The sequence below is a fragment of the Hippocampus zosterae genome, chromosome 4 (assembly GCF_025434085.1).
Source record: "Hippocampus zosterae strain Florida chromosome 4, ASM2543408v3, whole genome shotgun sequence".
Classification (NCBI taxonomy): domain Eukaryota; kingdom Metazoa; phylum Chordata; class Actinopteri; order Syngnathiformes; family Syngnathidae; genus Hippocampus; species Hippocampus zosterae.
The window spans coordinates 18,943,855-18,962,961 of NC_067454.1; the positions used below are offsets into that span (position 1 = coordinate 18,943,855).

The following is a 19,107-nucleotide window of genomic DNA, read 5'->3' on the forward strand; positions in this document are numbered from 1 at the left end:
AGCTTCTATGTGTTTGTCTGACAGTGGTAGCGACCTAGCGAAAATAAAACGTGTCCAGTGTTGTCATTCGAAATGAGGTCTACACAAAAACTGTAGAAAGACTTCCGCACAAGAAGGACCAACACAATCAACATAGCCTGACTGTGTTAGGGGGAGTGACCCTCCCCCCCCCTTTTCAGAATGGTTCGCCCCAGCAGCACGGGAGAAGTGCATGCGCTTTTTTGTACGGCGGGCAGTTTTGAATACAGCGGCACATAATGAACACTGGTGTCCGGGGTCTCGTTATTCTCCAACAAACATACAGACACAGACCGCTGTGTTCAAAGTAAACTTGAGAAAAACGAAGTATGCAACCATGGTTTAAATCTACTATAGGCTGAGTACTAGTTTACCTTAGATCTGCACTTTATAATGTTATATTGCTCTGTTTTGATTTTATAAAAAACCCGTTAAAGCAGCTGTTGTGTGACAAAATATTGCTTTCACTGTTGTTGATGGACAGTAATATTGTGTGAGAGATTATGTGTGAATAACTGCTCCAAGTAAAAAATGTTCATGTAAATTTGAAAATCAAAATTGTTATTTCAGTAAATATTTGCATTTGGCACATAGAAAACTGATTCATGATTCCATGTTGATGAGAGTATTAAAATGGGGGAAAAAATAGGACAAAAAATGTAAAAGGAAATTCAGAAATGATAAAAAATGTGTGAGTAATCACGATTAATTTTTTTGTCCATTTGAGTTAATTATGACAGTTGCATTTTTAATTAGATTAAATATTTTAATCGTTTGACAGCTCTAATATATATATATATATATATATATATATATATATATATATATATATATATATATATATATATATATGGGTATATACTGTATATATATATGTATGTATGTATATATGGGTATATACTGTATTTGTGTGTGTGTGTGGGGAGGGGGGGTTGGTTAAATAAATGCTGTGCATATAATGGATAATGTTGAACTCAAAAATAAATTGTGTCTAGGAACCTGTTAGCCCCATTAAAAACTACTTCAAGCCTGGTATGAAGCTGGAAGCCCTGGACAGGAAGAACCCTTACCTAATTTGTCCAGCCACCGTGGGTGAGGTCAAAGGTCAGGAGATCTTCGTCATGTTTGATGGCTGGCGAGGTGCCTTTGACTATTGGTGCCCCTTCGACTCCAGAGACATCTTCCCAGTCGGTTGGTGTGTGCTGACGAAGCACAGTTTACAGCCGCCTGGAAACTTCTGTGAGTATGGCTTTCACTTGAATTTGGCTTGCGTTGTATTTTGACTTTTAGGGTGGTAGATTTTTCATCATTAACAGAGCAGTGACGACTCTACAGCATACAAATTGACAGCAGCATTTTACTTTTTTGTTGTTTGTTTTTTAACATTAAAGGCATTGTAAGATTCTGAGCAAACCAACCAAATCATTTTATCGTGAACCCCTGTTTATTGATGGGCTTTTTTTTTCAGACCACCCCGTCATAGGTAACATTCTACAATATTATAAGAGACTTTGTAATGAAAAGTAGGCTCCAACTGATATGGATTTTTTTTTTAATGCTTAATCGTACCTTATTCATTTGTATTCATTTTCACAATCTCACTGTCAAGCCATGGGAGACATCATATAGCATCACTTTGAGGAAACGAAAAATAAGGCACCTGCGATCACAGTTGTCCAAATAAAAGGCAAAACATACTTCCTTAAAATCAATGATGGGCAATAGAAATTAGCACGGCTGTTGCAGTAATTACAAATGCTTAAAGAACTCCAGCTCTGCAAGTACTGTGTATGATATGTGGGTGATGCTTTTCAAAGTATATTGTAGCAATTTTAAAATACTTCTCTGCCGGTGACAACGTGACAGTATAAAACAGAATATATACAGTATATATTTTTAGGTGAGGTGATATTGAATCTAGTTTTATTACTGGGCAACTTTGGGTCCCATGACAAATGTGCTAATATGAATGCTCAACAAATAAGACCAAATTCCTGCACTACATTTATTTTATAAAATAATAATAATAATACATTTCATTTTGAAAGAGCTTTTCAATGTACTCAAAGACACTTTACAAGAGTTTATATAAGACTGTACATATTTTATCGGACCAGAGTACCAAACTACAAATGTGAACAGGGCATTAAACATAAATTTAGCCTAATGCTTTTCTTTTGCAAAGAGCTGTGACATTACCACACTTTACCACCAGAGTGCAGTGCAATGTACATCTTCCATTTGAAAGAGGCACACCATGTAATGTATGGAGTCAGATTACGATTATTTATTTAATTAATTTATTTATTTCGCTAGCTAGCTAGCTGTCTATGCACCCAAAGGAATCGTGATACTAGAGCCATTAGGATTTTGGGCTAGTGTCACATATCAGGACAGGCAGAGTAGTCTTGTTGTTGTCACTTGAAACCCAACTGCCTCCAAAAGTCCCCAAAACACCAGAAAGCATGGGTCTGTTTCTTGAGCTCACAAAATACTGTCCCCGCGTGTTTTGATCTAGTGTGGCTCTTAAAGTGACAGTGCTACATTTGTTAAACAAGGAAGCCTTCACTACAATGCGTGTCGGACTTCCGTAATGTGTTGATTCATAACGACACAAGACTTGGCTAGTAACATCTTTCCTTTTGTAGGAGACTGGACTGTCTCGGAGTTGTTTGTTCCTTTGTTGTTTGTTCACAACCCCCCGCCCCCCATAGAATTTATTTTGTGATTTCCTCTCTTGATTTTCTGTTTGGCGCATTAGTGTTTGCTTTTCTGAGTGTTATTGAAGTCATCGTTCATTTACGTTTTCTTGAGCGGTCACTCTCGAGCAGAAGGCACGGAAACCGAGAAGGAGAAGGACGTGCCGGTCCAGTAGCCGCTTGAGTTGTGTATATACAGTACGTTTTAAAAAGAACCAACACAACAGCTCGTTTGTTTTCTGTCGTTTTGCTCCGCTGCAGAAACTGCCGTGTGAACGCAAGTGGGGCAGCCACCGGGGCTGCCCCGCTCAGCGGCTTTGTACGCGTGAACGCTCCACACAATTTGCTGCGGTGCAAAATATGCCGCAACAAAATATCTCGGTGCAGTACCGGAGCAAATGTGTGCCGTGTGAACGGCCCTATAGAGCTGGTTGGCAACCTTGTATTCAAACTTTGAAAACTGACCAGGATGGAATGGAAACACATGTCGCATTTATGTTTGGAACATGATCATAATTTTTGCACTTGAATACCTATGTATGGGCCAAAAATCATGCATATGATGCCCTCGTCGCTCCTGAGCTTGCAGCATCCATTCATCCATCCATTTTCTATAACACTTATCACCATTAGGGTCCTGGATGGACTTGCGGCCTGTCCCAGCTGACTTTGGGTGAGAGGCGGCATACACCCTTGAACGGTGGCTCGCCAATGACGGGGCTTACATAGACAAAAAACCATTGACACTCACATTCACAGCTACGGATAAATTACGATCTTAAAAGTGCATAAGATGCAAGTTGTTGGAATGGGAGAAGAAGCTGGAGTACCCAGAGAAAACCGCTCAAAGCAGTTATCCAAGGTTGTTGCCACTTCATTTATTAAAACAAAACGGCGTCAATTTGTTTTTGGCTTCACCCTCTGTTGTAGTTTTTGCTGCTCTGTGGATGTCTTCAGCACAGAGTCAATTGAGATGTGGTCTGAAGGGGAAGTACATTGGTACCTTCACTTAGGAGTTCTTCATGATGCGCGCCATTGCTTTGCTTCATTTCTTTTTTTTGCTTTGAGAAAAAACCCGCTAACGATAAAGCGCAATGTAGACATTTTCTAGAAACTATTCAAGAAAAAATGGATAGCACACACTGACTGCATCCCTTTTCTCACTTTATTTTGAAGTGACATTAATTAAATCTGTATCAAATGAGAAATGCATCCAGCATTAATCTAGATATCAATCTAAATAAGAGGCATACAAATGTTTCATGCAGTAAATGGTTAAACAAAAAAGATGAAATCTACTCGAATGTAATGCAGTATTGAGTACAATTATTGTGCAGATCTCAAAAGTCAAAGTTAAAACTCAGGACTGGTTGATGCAAACAAATCACATTAGTGATGTTATACATTGTCCCAATGGTATATTAACAGAGATGGTCACTTTATACAATTTTGCCTGTCCGTCCTCCGTCCGCAATCTAGGTACCCTTATGTCATCATCTCTCCCCTCCCTGTCCGTCCTCGTCCTTTTCAAGCGCTTCCGTCCTAGTCTGCACTTCCAACCCCCACCCTTCGGTCACCAGAGCGCCTTAAGGCGGGGTACATGAAATGCATGTTTGGGGTGGGGGCAATTAATACCCTACAGACAAGACACCACTTACTTTGCCCCATACAGCCGCATAGCACTGACGATCCCATTTTGAATGGCACCTTTTGTGACGACCGCAAGCAAGTATTATCATAGACAACATTTACATTACAGATGCAAAGACACCAATTGAGCATGTCAACGCCGTAGCCGTATTGGATGTGGCAAAGTGAATCAAATATTGAATATGCTTCTCTTTGGAGATCTATCATTAAGCAAAAACTCACTGAATTGATATTTGTTAAAAAAACGTTACTGTGTAATTATTTCTAGGACTGGGTAATTAATCTTGATCCTCTCCTCTTTTATCTATAACTGCTTGAAACAACAAAGTGTATGCAGGAAAAGGGATTAAGATTACACGACTCTGTGTCTTATGTGATGTGTTGTGTTATTTTGTTATTTCTAGATGACGCTGTGTGAGTGGCTGCCTTTCTAGCAGCTCCTACATCTTGTTCTTCTACTTCTTCCCTTCGTAACTTGGGAATTGGGAATTTCTCCATTGCGAGACTAATAAAGGATTTCTTATCTTAATCGAATTTAGATTAGATTAAATTGAGTCAAGTCCAGTGCTTAAGAAGTGCAGTCCACATGTTTATGTCGACGTTTCATGAAACATGACAACTACTTGTCATATTAAATCACAATTTCAATACTGCGCAGAACTCCAAATTTTACCATGTTAACCAAAAAGGAAGATTGTTGTGGAATTATGTGGCTATGGGTCAAGGCATGACAACATCAACATTAAATTATTAAGAGAGTTGTAATCCATTAACATTTGGGTTTTTATCCCCCAAATTCAAAAACTCAAGTGTGGATAATCAGAGGCTGATGAAGATATCAGCGACCTTTGTGGGGCTTCCTGTGCCTGCTAAGCTCCACATTGTTCTGCAGACAGGCGGATATCTGACCATGCCACTATATAGCCTGACGTTTGACCAGGCCATTTTTCATCTGAAAAGGCTCGGGTTACAGCGAGGGGGGACCTCTGTCAGGGTTGTGTGTGTGTGTGTGTGTGTGTGTGTGTGTGTGTGCGTGTGTGTGCGTGCGTGTGTGTGTGTGTGTGTGTGTTTTGAGTCAAAGCATGCTTCTGTGCACAGCAGCTCCCACTATGACTTTCAGTCAGAATGCTTCATATCCAGTTGAACCTTCTACCCAGCCTCCCAAGCTGACACCCCACCCCTCTACCCTTCTTTCAACCATGTACGCTCCCAGGAGCCCCGGCGTCAACCCCTTTTTCCCTGACACTGCCCCCCTCCCCCAGAGACTCGCTGAGAGACCGGTGACTGATGCAGACTGTCGATATGGTCTAGAGATAACACAAATAAAGGATTCAACCCCCCTAATGCCATTCACCACACCCACTCACTCCTCTTGCTCCTAACCCCCCCTAGCCCCTATAACAGCTCCCCCCTTTCTCATTCATTGGAAGGAAGCTTCGCAGCAGCTTCAACCAGCTGCAGTAGTAGTCGTAGCGGGCTTTGTTGTAGACTCAAAACAGGCGAGAGTAGTGCGTAATGTGAAGGCACCAAGATTACCGGACATGAAGCTATGAAGTGCAGAGTATGAGAACACAGTCAAAAGTTTGGAGTGGAACCGGGTGATAGAGAAAATCTGTCAACGGAGCGTTGTTTCAAAGAGAGGAACAGGAAGCGACTGTTTGTCACTACCACCGATACCACGGTCGCTACTATCACAATTGGGGAAGCCGCAACTGCAGCACTGAGTTTCTGCTTTTTGGAAGGCATTTCCTGGTGAGCATGTTGTTTGCATTAACAATAGAAACTTTGTGACGCTTCTATTTGGCCCTTTTTATTCATTTATTTTTTTGCTGTTTCCAAAACATGTTGACTAGCGCTTCTTTGTAGTAGCACAAAATGTATACAGTATCTACTTTGATAATAGCCACACTCATAAATATATCAGTGAATGCTAAAAGATGTAAGATAAGGAAAAATTGGTCACTAATCCAATTCAGGAAGTGCTGGTTTCTTGTCTAAAATTGAGCATTTTGTGGCTTTGATTGTTTTAAGACTTTTATCTGCATTCAAACCAGTACAACTTCTAAGCATCCACAGTTGTAGTATGAGGGATTTGCCTGCACTCAACTGCAAATGTTTGCAGTTGGAGCCGTTTTTTTTGGCTGGACATTTGGATTCCCATTTGTTTTTGAACATGCGCATTTGTGGCTCGAGCATCAGGAAGCAGTTAACACAAGATTGAGCCTCCGTATACTCACGTTATTAGGCGCTCTCATTACCGGTGGTGAGTGTTTTTAGACGTGTATGTCAAGTCAGGAGACACATCCACATTTGGCTGTTTTAATGAAGTTTCTCAGCTCCTTTACAATGCTCACCACTAGTGTGCGTGTTCGCGCGCGTGTGTAATTTGTATGTGGTTGAATCAACTGATGATGTGAGGAAGCTCAGTTTGTGAAAAGCGGGAGATAGTATAATTAGATGAGGAGGAACTCTTTTGGGCCCCTCCCCCACCCACCAGACAGCAGACACACACACTCACACAGCGACACACAGCGACATTCTGATGTATGTGCGTGCACACATGCACACATGCACACAAACACACACACACACACACACACGTTTCCTCAGGCTGTGTTACAGAGGTCAGAGGGTCGAGTTGGAATAATATAGTCATGATCAGGGCCATATGTCCATTGTTGAATGGGATGTGTGATGCCTGCACAAATTGTTGTTGAATATATCTTGTCACATTTATTTTTCGTGGGGCTGAATGATGTGGAAAAATAATCAAATTGTGATTTTTTTTTTCAATGTTGCGATTGTGATTTGCGATTACTTTTTTCCATTTTCTTTTTCCCATGATTTTTTTTTCGACCATTTTCCCCCAAGTATTTCAATGAACAATTTCAGGTTTTATTATCCATAAATGCTCTTTATCGTAAAGTGTCCTTGGGTGTCTTGAAAGGCGCTTATAAATAAAATGTATTATTATTATTATTATTTCCTTACAGGTTTGACTTCCACTAAAATAATGGCAAATTAAACATAAATTAATTATTTTCTGCTTCATTTATAGTTGTTAATTTACGCAACGGTTTGACTTTCAATCTTTTAAGCACTCACTCCGACAACTTCAAAAAATTCCACCTAACAAGTGTGGCACAAGTCATAAATCAGATTACAACAATAATGTGAACAATTGTGTAGCTTTATCACTTTGACATTTAATGTTTCACGAAACAATATGGTCAAATGAGAACCAAACTTATCTCGACACTATAAACAATAAATAATCAAATAAATAATCCTTTTTTAAAAAAGCCTACCACATACGCAGGTGAAACACCCCCCCCCCCCCAAAATAATTGTATTGTACGTTTTGTATTGTTTGTGTTTGTATGTGATGCCAATTTGAATTTGATTAATTGTCCTGATTTCAGGCAGGCAGTAAAATCATACATTGAATTTGTATTTTAACATTTCTTAGTTGAAGGACCATTATTTCTCTTGTTTAAGTCCTTGTATTTTATCAGTATGATTTCATGCAAAAGATTTAACCGTAGCTAGTAATGTAATTACTGCCACATGCATCATAGGACAGGGCTCGGAAGAAGCAGTTTTGCATTGCGGTCTGTTGGGCAAAGTTGGTATTTTGTGCCTCATTAGCATTCTGCATTCTGGGACTTCCGGGTAGAGTGAACGCTGGCGCGTTTTTGGCTGCCGCTGCTCTCCCACAAACTTTTGTGTTTTACGGTGTTTTTACGCTCGATTGTTTTACTGTTTCGCATGGAATCACGATCATCATCTCACAGTCATTCCACCCAGCCCCCATTCAGGCCTGTCTCGCACTCTCAACTATCTTCGACTGTTTCGTCCCGGCGTCTCAGCGTCCTACCTGTCAACCTGTCGATCCTCCATCGACCTGTCAAGGGTCTGCTCCAGTACTCGTTGGCCGAGCTCCTTCGGCTCCGCTTCCAATGGCTGGGCCCTCCTCCTGCGCTACACCGGCTCCCGGACATCGTTCGCTTTCCTTCCCGGAAATATATTCATCGTGGGTCTCGTCGGGGCTTCTGCCTCAACCGATCCAACACCATCGTCTCCTTCTGGTCTTCCTCCCGTCGGCCATCCAGAAACGCCGGCCGATCCATCGACCATCGTGCGTTAGCCGGCTTGGCTAGGTCGGCTAACGGCCCCCGCAGCAGCGAGACTGCCGCCGTCAACTTCGGGCTACTTAACATCCGTTCGCTTACTGGGAAGGGTAATCTCATTCAAGATATCCTCACGGACCGTAAGCTTGACATTCTCTGCTTGAATGAAACCTGGCAAACTCCCGGGGACTTCTCACAGTTGAACGATTCCACTCCCCCGGGATTTGTTTACATTTCCAAGCCCCGCGATTCTGGTCGCGGAGGAGGTCTCGCGATAGTATACCGCGAGAAGTGGAAAGTACTTTCGGTTTCACTCCCGCCACTTTCCTCCTTTGAATGCCTTGCCTGTCAAATATCCGGACCCATCCCCACGATTATTGCCACAGTGTACCGCTCCCCCAAACCCCACCGCGACTTTTTAAATGAAGTGTCTACTGTCCTCTCCCATCTCTCCTCTCTGTCACCAAATGTAATAATCCTGGGAGATTTTAATATACATATGGACAACACTGCTCTTCCTCTCACCATTGACTTCACTTCTTCAATTAACAGTCTTGGTTTTGATCAATTTGTAGATTTTCCCACACACATCAAAGGTCACACCCTGGATCTGATCTGCTGCTCTGGTATTTCCCCCTCCAACTGTACTGCTGACGAACTTCCAATAACGGACCACTTCCTTATCTCATTCAACATTACACTCCAGCTCTCAACTGCCAAATCACCCCGGACCATTGTTTACCGTAATATTAAAGACATTAACATTGACTCTCTCACTGCATGGCTGACCACCCTGACTCCGGACATTGACTCCACTCCTGATGATTTGGTTTTCCAATACAACTCTGGTCTCACCAGCATCCTCAATACGCTCGCCCCTGTCAAGTCCCGCTCTGTCCTTTTTACTCGGTCTGCCCCTTGGTTCACCCCTCATCTACGTTCCTTGAAATCCCAAACCCGGCAGCTTGAGAGACTTTATAGGAAAACCGGCCTCACTGCTCACAAGGACATCTATGCAGCTCAGCTATCCCTCTACAAGGATTCCATCTCTCAAGCAAAATCACACTACTACTCCGGACTCATCTGCTCCAATGCTGGAAATACTAAGACTCTCTTTTCCCTTTGGAACAGAATCACTCAACCTCCTGACTCCCTACCACCTCACTTTTACTCTCGTGACACCTGCAATGCACTTCTCCTCTTTTTCAATGAAAAAATCAACAGAATCCACCAGCATCTGGGCTCCTCTGTACCTTTCCCCTCATCTGAACCTCTCACCCCTTGCAAACTGTTCTCTTCTTTTGAACTCCCCCATCTCTCATTAATTTCAGACCTCATCATTAAATCCAAGACTTCCTCCTGTCAGCTTGATCCCCTCCCCACAGTTCTGGTCAAATCCTGCCTACCCTCTCTGCTTCCCTTCATCTCAGCCATTATCCATTCCTCTCTGTCGACTGGAATTGTTCCTGTACTCTTCAAAACTGCAGCTGTCACACCAATCCTGAAAAAAACTGGTTCAGATCCCAATGACTTCAATAACCTACGCCCCATTTCCCATCTTCCCTTCATCTCGAAAATTCTGGAGAAAACTGTCGCCTCTCAGATCCACTCCCACCTCACCGACAATAGTCTTTATGAACAATTCCAGTCCGGCTTCCGTCCCCGTCACAGTACTGAAACAGCCCTCATAAAAATCACAAACGATCTTCTCATGGCAGCAGACTCTGGCCTTATCTCCATCCTCATCCTCCTTGACCTGAGTGCAGCCTTCGACACAATCTCTCACCCCATCCTCCTCAATCGACTCTCTACCATAGGCATCACCAACACCCCTCTACATTGGTTCCACTCATATCTCACTGGCCGCTCTCAGTTCATTCAAGTTGATTCTTTTACTTCACAATCCCTCCCCGTTTCTTCTGGTGTTCCCCAGGGTTCTGTCCTCGGTCCGCTCCTCTTCATTGTCTACCTCCTTCCACTCGGAAACATTTTCCGCAAATTTGGCTTACACTTTCACTGCTTTGCGGATGACACCCAGCTCTATCTCTCCAGCAAACCCGACGCTTCTCTCCCACCCTCGTCCCTCTCTCACTGTCTCTCAGAAATCAAATCTTGGTTCACCCACAATTTCCTCAAGCTAAACAGCAATAAAACTGAACTCCTACTCGTCGGTACCAAATCCACTCTAGACAAAGCCGACAGTTTCTCCCTCACAATTGATAATGCCACTATATCTCCTTCCCCCCAGGTGAAGAGTCTGGGTGTCATCCTTGACAGTTCACTATCCTTTCACTCCCACATCAATAACATTACCCGGTCCGCTCATTTCCACCTTCGCAATATAAACCGCCTCCGTCCCTCACTCACTCCGCACACCACCGCTATCCTTGTTCACAGTCTCGTCACTTCCCGTATTGACTACTGCAACTCACTCCTCTTCGGTGTCCATCAAAAATTCCTCCATAAACTTCAACTTGTTCAGAATTCAGCAGCCCGGATCATCACGAGAACCCCCTCCTTCCATCATATCACCCCCATCCTCCGACAGCTCCACTGGCTTCCTGTCAAACTTAGAATCAACTTCAAAATACTTCTCTATACATTCAAAGCCATCCATAACCTTGCGCCCCCCTATCTGTCAGATCTTCTTCAAATCTCCATTCCCTCTCGCTCACTCAGGTCCTCATCCTCCCTCCACCTTTTTCTACCCTCTGCCCGTCTCAGTACAATGGGGTGCAGAGCCTTCAGTCGCTCTGCCCCCAAACTCTGGAACTCACTTCCTCCCAACATTCGTAATATTGACTCTCTTTCCTTATTCAAAACCCAGCTCAAAACCCACCTATTCAGACTTGCCTACCCGCCTTAAATCTTTCTTTCTTTATTTATTATTTTATCTGTGTTTTATTATTGGTCTTGGCTGTACAGTGTCCTTGAGTGTTGTGAAAGGCGCTTACAAATGTGATGTATTATTATTATTATATTATTATTATTAATACACACTGAAAAGAAAAAAACTGAGAATCAAATGCAAAGACAACCATCAAAAGAAAGTAGTAGTAGAAGAAGCACCGAAACCTTTATACAAAAGCTTCACTAACCTCACATCACCCACCGCAGCGGGCAGTTGCCAGTCCAGTAGGAATGGCTGTTATTTGTTTGTTTTCGCAATAGAGGCCTGAGTTTGGACTTTTGAGGTCTGCACAATAATCCATCCATCAATTGTCCAATCCGCTTATCCTCACGAAGGTCGCGGGCATGCTGGAGCCTATCCCGACGGTCTTCGAGCAGTAGGTGGAGTACACTCAGAACTGGCCGCCAGCCAATCGCAGGGCACCCAGAGACGAACAACAACCTTTCACACTTACAGACAATATAGAGCAGGGATGTCAAACATACGGCCCGCAAGGAGGTTCAATCAGGCCCGCAGGAAGTAAAAAATTAATGTGAGACGTGGAATCACTACTTTTAACAAGGTGCAATTCAATTCATGGAGTATCCGCTAGATCTGTTTATTAAATTTCAACATTTTCCTAATGTTCTTGTGCTTCTTTAGACCAAAACAAAGGAAAGCCATTGTTTTGGTTCTTTATTGCAGAGCATGGTATAATTTTAATGGTCCGGCCCACTTTACATCTATCGAGGCTATATGTGGCCCACAATGTGAAATGAGTTTGACACCCCTGATATAGAGTATCCAATTAACTAACTCAATTTTGCTTTACTTCTCAACAAGAAATGCTAGCCAGTGAAAAGCTCGCCGCTAACCTGAGCCCACAGTAGCCGACTATACACTCTCATATGGTGACTCCCACGGCAGTCGCCAGGCCTGGACCCACCATTTAAAAGTAAATACTGTACATTCAAAGTCACTGACACAGTCGTAGCATGGAACATGAGGTTGGCAACCCCCAAGCAGACAACAATAATACCTGCCTCTCACAAGGGTTAAATAATGCCCAGTCCATTTTTATCCAATCAAATCCAATCTAAACTATATTTGATAGCTGCAACCTTAAATTATGATTAATTTAAAAAATGCCTGCTTGGATCGGAATATTGTTACAGATATTCAAATGCATTAATATCAGAGTTGGCTCCTGGTCTCCAATTGTGAATGGCCTTGCAGGCGCCGCTGTCCTCGGGTCGGCTGTAAATAAGCACGCCCTCTGCTTGCTCATGTGACTGCTCCTAGTGAGCAATTGAGCTGTCCCCTCCATAACCGGAACAAAGCACTGCATGGTTCCACACCCACTTCTCAATTAAGCAGCTTTTAGTTTCTTCAAAACACCTCTCTGGGAGGTTTAAATGAAAGCCTTGAGCCCTTGATAGCCTTCACATTGACTAACAGTTCCCTGCACAACCCCTACTAATGTTTGCATCGAAATATCTGGTTGCCGCTCTCATTTTCCATTTCCTTTCCTTTTCACAGCACTTCTTATGAGATGATTCTGTGATTTTACGTTGCTCCGGCAAATGAACTGTGTTGTTGGTGCCAGTCCTCCCCAAAACAACAGCCTTTTCTTTTTCCCATAAAACACCATCAAAATGACTCTGACCCTTGAGTTTTATGTATTTTTATTATTATTTTCGGGAAGGATTTCTGGTTTTCTTCATTTTCTAGTAATATTGTCCTTGTTTATTGTGGGTTTAACTTTGGAAATGAGAGAAGCAGCTACATTTTAATTCAAACAGATACAGCCACTGGGATTGACGCATCATTCAGCATGTATAATTGCAATATTTTAGTCAGCAATTCTACAAAACATGTAGTTACTATTACCAAGAATACTTTAGCGTACCTTTTTTTCTAGGCATTTGCCCAGAAATGTGCAAAAATACATTTTGCCCAAATGTCAAGTCATTTTTATGAAACCCCACAATGTCAGTTTTGCTACTAATTCCAAATGAAGATTTCTGATCATCTGGTGACATGTGATGCGATCTTTGTCGATCTGCCGATTACATACCCCGATCAGTTAATCAGATCAGCTGCGTGACACGCGAACATGGATGTAAACATCACATGATTTATCGAGATGCTGAATTTTCACGTCTTATTAGCCCAGTAGTTGTGAATGTTTTAACACTTTGATCAAATCAACATATGACAAAAACAAGTTTCAAGTACTTTAAAGCAAGTTCTCCCATCGCAGACAAGCTCTGGTAAGATGCTGCCATTTCATTGAGCATACAGTATATGATGACATGCATTTGCATCAAGACAGAGCATTAGCAGACCATACACAGTATGGCTATTAGGATTGAACGGTTTACATGATGCTCGCACCCCTGTGAATCTTGGCAGTTAAAGCACTGATCAAACAAATGAAAAATCGTGAGCCAGACCCTCCTTGACAAACTTCAGAATCCCAAAGTTGAAGCCTTTTTGCTCTTCCCACCACCGCCTTTTAATTACCGGTAGTGAAATTTGTACTCTAATCATCTGAACTAAAAACATGCATTTTTTTAATAATCCAACTCTAGAAACCCAACATGTTTCCATCTCCAGTTTGCCAAGTAGGAGAACGGTGTGTTTTATGAAACCGTTTCTCTTCCTTTTCAGTCACCCTTCCAGGTGCTCTCCTTGCCCCCGTTTCATCCTCCTCCGCCTCCCTCACAACACGCCGCTCCACTTCCAACTCGTCCTCATCCACGATGCAGACCTCATACCGACTACCCAACCCTTTGCCTCCCCTGCCCGTTCGCAAGGGTGTCAGAGGTCGCCGTCCCAAGTCGCAGACTATTGCTTTGTTGAAGGCCGCGGCTGAGGCTGCAGCAGCTGCAGCGGTCAATGGAGCATCACAGAGCCCTGTCAGGGCCACTCAATTGGCCCCCAGACCTCATAGGAAGAGAGGGCCCAAGCCTGGGAGTAAGGTGAGATGATATTGCCATATTTTGTCTTGATAGTAATGGAAAGATGGTTTTAAACCACAACTTTTTTACAGGGGATGCGTTCCAGACACACCCTTTACTCAAATGCACCACACCAGGCACAGATTACTTAAATAGGTCATTGGTTGTAAAGAAAAAAAAAGATTCCATTCCACACAAACAGCAGTAGCATACAACAAAAGAATCTTAAACATTGTATATTTAAACCCCAGAATGTTCAACCAAACCATGCAGTACAACTTCTCTGTGGGCCGAGTATGCGACCTTCTCCTGATCTCGCCGCATCTACATCCAGTTGAGCTCGGTGTGGTCAGCATGCCGCAGCACAACGTGGCACTCTAGATGGAATGCACGCAACTCGAAATGTGGACTTGTGCACTCTGAAATCACGATAAATCAAAGGTCCATTGTAAACCATAAACAGGACAGAGATGGATCTTATGTGCGAGTAAGTTGTGATGAATGTGTAATGTAAATCATTACCTCCGGACCTAAGGACTTTTTTGTGGGGTTTTTTTTTTTTTTTTTTTTTTTTTTTTTTTAGAGAAAGCCTCGGGTGGTACAGTCACTGGGCTCATCGTCCAATCCAGCGTCTCCGCCGGAGACCAGGCTGAGCACAAGCCATGTCTCAGTAGACAACCACCATAACAATTCAAATGTAGTCTGCACAGGTAAGTGTCATAGCCCATACAGTACAAGATGAGCTGGAATTTACTGACCTCTGCTGGAAAATGGATTGAACAAGGTGGATTTTTTTTCCTCCCCCCGGTTGTGTCCATCCAGTGTGCGTTTATGTGAACAAACACGGTGACTATGGCCCCCATCTTGACCGTAAACTGGTGCAGCAGCTCCCAGACCACTTTGGGCCAGCTCCAGTCAACGCAGTGTTACAGCAAGCCGTCCAGGCCTGTGTGGACTGTACGTACCAACCCTCTGTGCTGCTATCCTTCCTGCAGAGCCAGTCCCACACAGGAGGAGAGGTCATTCGAGGTCTGTAGTCTTGAATGCACACACAAGAACAAAATTCTTTGGAAAAAAAAAACAAAATCATTTTTGGGTTACTTTTCTTCTGGGGATGGGTTGCCATAGCTGTGTTGCTTTTAGCTTACGTTTGCTCATATTTGAAGGATGTTTGTTTGTTCTTCTTGAGGGGCTTTACTCTGTTGATTTTGGTGGTCCAATGTCGTGTATTGTTGTTTGTTGATTTGGAAAGTCGGGTTGAGATTAACAAGGGTAGGTAATTTCAATTTGGGTGCTGCCTGTAGTTGAATGCAGTCTTTGATAGAGGTGGACGGTTTGTTTCGGCATGCAGATCTTACTTTGGCAGCAATATTTTGGATACTCAATATACACAGTGAACCTTTGTTCACCCGATTGGCTGCAATAAGTGAAAAACTGCAATATAGATCAAATAAAAACATATACTTTAAATACCTGTAAAGATAAGAAAATCTTTATCAGTCTCTCAATGGAGAAATTCCTAATTCACAGCAGGCATACACTGAAACGTATGAAAACGTTTTAGCAGGTATTCCTCCCTACTATTGCTATCAAGAAATAGGAGACTATCCTGTACCAAATGAAAATCAAACAATGATGCTGCAGAGTTCTCCAAATCAGAACCCAAGCGTGCTTGCTTCAAGTTGTTTTTGTCACTCGCAGTTGAAGTTCACTGTAAAACCGACAGAACAAAAGACAATTAAATATGATATGGATTGTTAAACACCAAACCATTCACCCAACCCACATATTAACAACGTGTGCTGGCCTAATCCTAACATGCAATGGAAATGCTATAGATGAGCGAATGGATATTCACATAAATGGTATGATATTCATAAACCTTCTTACAACTCTACTTTCACACTCACATACAAACAGAGGATAGAACCTTCCAGGCGGACATATTCTTTTAGCTCGGTGGGAACAATGACAGTTAGTGGAGTTGAGTAGGGGACCTTCTCTGCCTCATCTTCTTTCTCCTCTACATTCTCTTCTATTGCGCGGCTGTTCTTCCAAAGTAAGTAAAGTAAGTAAGTGCTGCGGTTCCTGTTCCTGGCACAAGTGATATTGCACTGAAGCTGCGCAACATTTAATTTGGACTCGCGTGTTTCCTAATGGGGTACTGTGAACATCTATGAAAGAAGATCACTTAAACATTGGCGATATAGCACACTCTGCATCGTCATGCATTCTCTCATAAGATACAAAAGGAAAAAAAAACTGCATTACATGGTCTGTTCAGTGATGAGGATACTCCGTTTTGATAGATGTTGCCTGTACAGTATTTTATTTTCTCACGGAGCTCGGCTAGACTCAAGTTTCTTTGTAAAGGCAGATTATTTAATGCTTCTTTTCTACAGTATTGTGTGTCTTTTAGAGGTGCAACGATTAATCAATTAATTGACAATGAGTTGAGTATTAAATTAATCGATTTTTTTTTAATTTGGGGTGGGGTGGGGTAATCAATTAATCGTTACAATCCCTTGTCATATTTGAAATGGTCCAAATCCTCAGAAATTCTGCTTCTCATCATTCAGTACTCTCCAATTTCTGAAGTCCTCCATGAGAGCAGACTGATTATGTTGAATACAAAAAAACCCATTTGCATTTACTTTGCATGATCATCTTCTTTTTTTGCCTATTTTATGACATGTTACGGCCCAAACCAGTAGCTGAATCATCACTGATTTTGTGCATTTTCTGCTCTGTCGATTTGAAGTACTTTCTTATTTTTGAATACAGGGATGGAAAACAAAAGAATCAGATGAATCCCTTATTAAAATATTAATTAGTTGCGGCCTGAGTCGACATTGTGCAGATGGTCATATAATGTTGTGGCTGGCTACTGTACAGTATATTGTAGGCCTTTTTTTTCGAGATTATTAAAAAGGCCACATAATGCTGGTAGCAGGAATACAAACATATACATATATGCTAATAAATTACAATAAAAGTTTTTTTCTTATTTGTCAACATTTTGGCCTTGGAGGTTGTTTTTACCGTAATCATGACACATTCCCTATTCCATACAGGCAATCATCCAGACCAAATTGGAAGTCATTCTGAAATAAATGTGATTGACTACGAGTGTGTATTTTGGGGTGAAATTACTGACATACAGGATGGAAATAAAAGACAATGCCTGTGGCCACGTCTGACGTGAACGCTGGGACTGTAATCAGAAGTGACATGTGCATCTAACCTGTTTTTGGAAGCTCAGATTGAGTCTCCCTGGGGGGGATTGGGAAGGGTACGGGCCAATGGGGAGGGGCTGGGGGAACATTAGTTTGTGTGTTTGTGCAAGCTTGGCTTGGGTGGGAGGGTGTTGTGCAGATTGAGGGTTGTGGGTTTGTGCTGATAAAAGGAGGGCGCTTAACCCCAAACCATCTGCTGTTTTCCTTGAACTGTGGATGCATTCAGCCCGCGTGTGAGCAGGTGTGAGCCCACACACACACACACACACACACACACACACACACACACACACACACACACACACACACACACACAGTAATACAGTATGCATTTTTGTTTTGTCTTACAGTGCGCTCCGAGCATGGTATCCGTTATGTCAAGCTCCCGTCTGTCTCCAGTGCGTCCACAGTACTGAGGTTCTTGGAGAACCTATGTCAGCATCTGGAGAGTGTCAGCCTGTTCAGCTCACAGCCGTTCAGCCCCTTCAGTAAAAACACACACTTCTTTGACAGGACAAAGTCAGGTTTGTGTGTACAGTATAAACAGATATAAATATTGCAAAATGTGTTATAACATTTCCACCCGTGCCCCAAAACAAAAACATAATTGGAAACAGGTTACAAACTTTTGAAACAGCAGAGCAGCCTTGACCAGGCCTCCTCAATTATCAAAGGGCTTCCTATCAATCAGAATTCCAGTCTAGTTAAATCATATCTTCACTGTGTACAGTTCAGTTGTTACATGTTTAACTTTTAATTAAAGTCACTATGGATTGAATCATTATGAATTTGTTTCCCAAACATTTATTGAGCTGCTACTTTTATGTGTAAAAATATAGCCCTTCAGCTGTGGGGGAACAAAGACTTTCTTCCTATGACAATTTCATTTTAGTTCTAAATAAAATAATTTTAAAAATTAATATAGAGCTGTGAGGTTTTTATTTTATTTATTTTTTTGGACGGTTCACGATCAAATCAGAGCTTTCAAATGGCCCAAAGCTCAGGCAAGGTAATGGCTTGATTATTTGTTGTATTTTCACCCTGGTGGCCACATGTACTGTAGATGTGCACCTTTTTAAAACAACATATGACATAATAATACAGTCATTTGTATTTTCAGTCGTATTGGTTGGTCGAATGTTTTTTTTTTAATCATTTACTCATTTGATGTCCAGTAATCCCTCGTTTATCGTGGTTAATGGGGACCAAAACCACCCCTGATAAACGAAAATCCGCGAAGTAGCGAAACTGTATAGGTACATGCACATGTGTATGAGTATAAAAAATATAAGGCCAAATTTAGTGGTATACATGCATGTAGAAGTAAATGTTGTCATAATTAACATGACTTAATGCTGTATACTAATAGATTTAAACATGTATAAGTTAGGTTAGGTTAGTGTATGAATAACAAAATACAGTAAACATATACATGTAGTGCTGTATCTGTTGCTCTATGTGACTCGCTTTTGTTTTGCTGACTTTCGCTGCTTCTCCCGGACCGTTTGCGGACCTACATTT

General features: G+C 42.0%; 1 protein-coding gene across 2 annotated transcripts in view; it reads left to right on the forward strand.

Moving 5' to 3' along the window:
• The window catches only part of scml2 (Scm polycomb group protein like 2), a 48,195-nt gene that overhangs the window by 8,043 nt on the left and 21,045 nt on the right, over nucleotides 1-19,107 (forward strand). For both annotated transcript variants that reach the window (XM_052063128.1, XM_052063129.1), the window contains exons 7-11: nucleotides 1,014-1,257; nucleotides 14,061-14,371; nucleotides 14,934-15,060; nucleotides 15,173-15,379; nucleotides 17,937-18,110. In XM_052063128.1, the coding sequence (XP_051919088.1) occupies nucleotides 1,014-1,257; nucleotides 14,061-14,371; nucleotides 14,934-15,060; nucleotides 15,173-15,379; nucleotides 17,937-18,110 (1,063 nt within the window). The remainder of the gene's footprint in view (nucleotides 1-1,013; nucleotides 1,258-14,060; nucleotides 14,372-14,933; nucleotides 15,061-15,172; nucleotides 15,380-17,936; nucleotides 18,111-19,107) is intronic.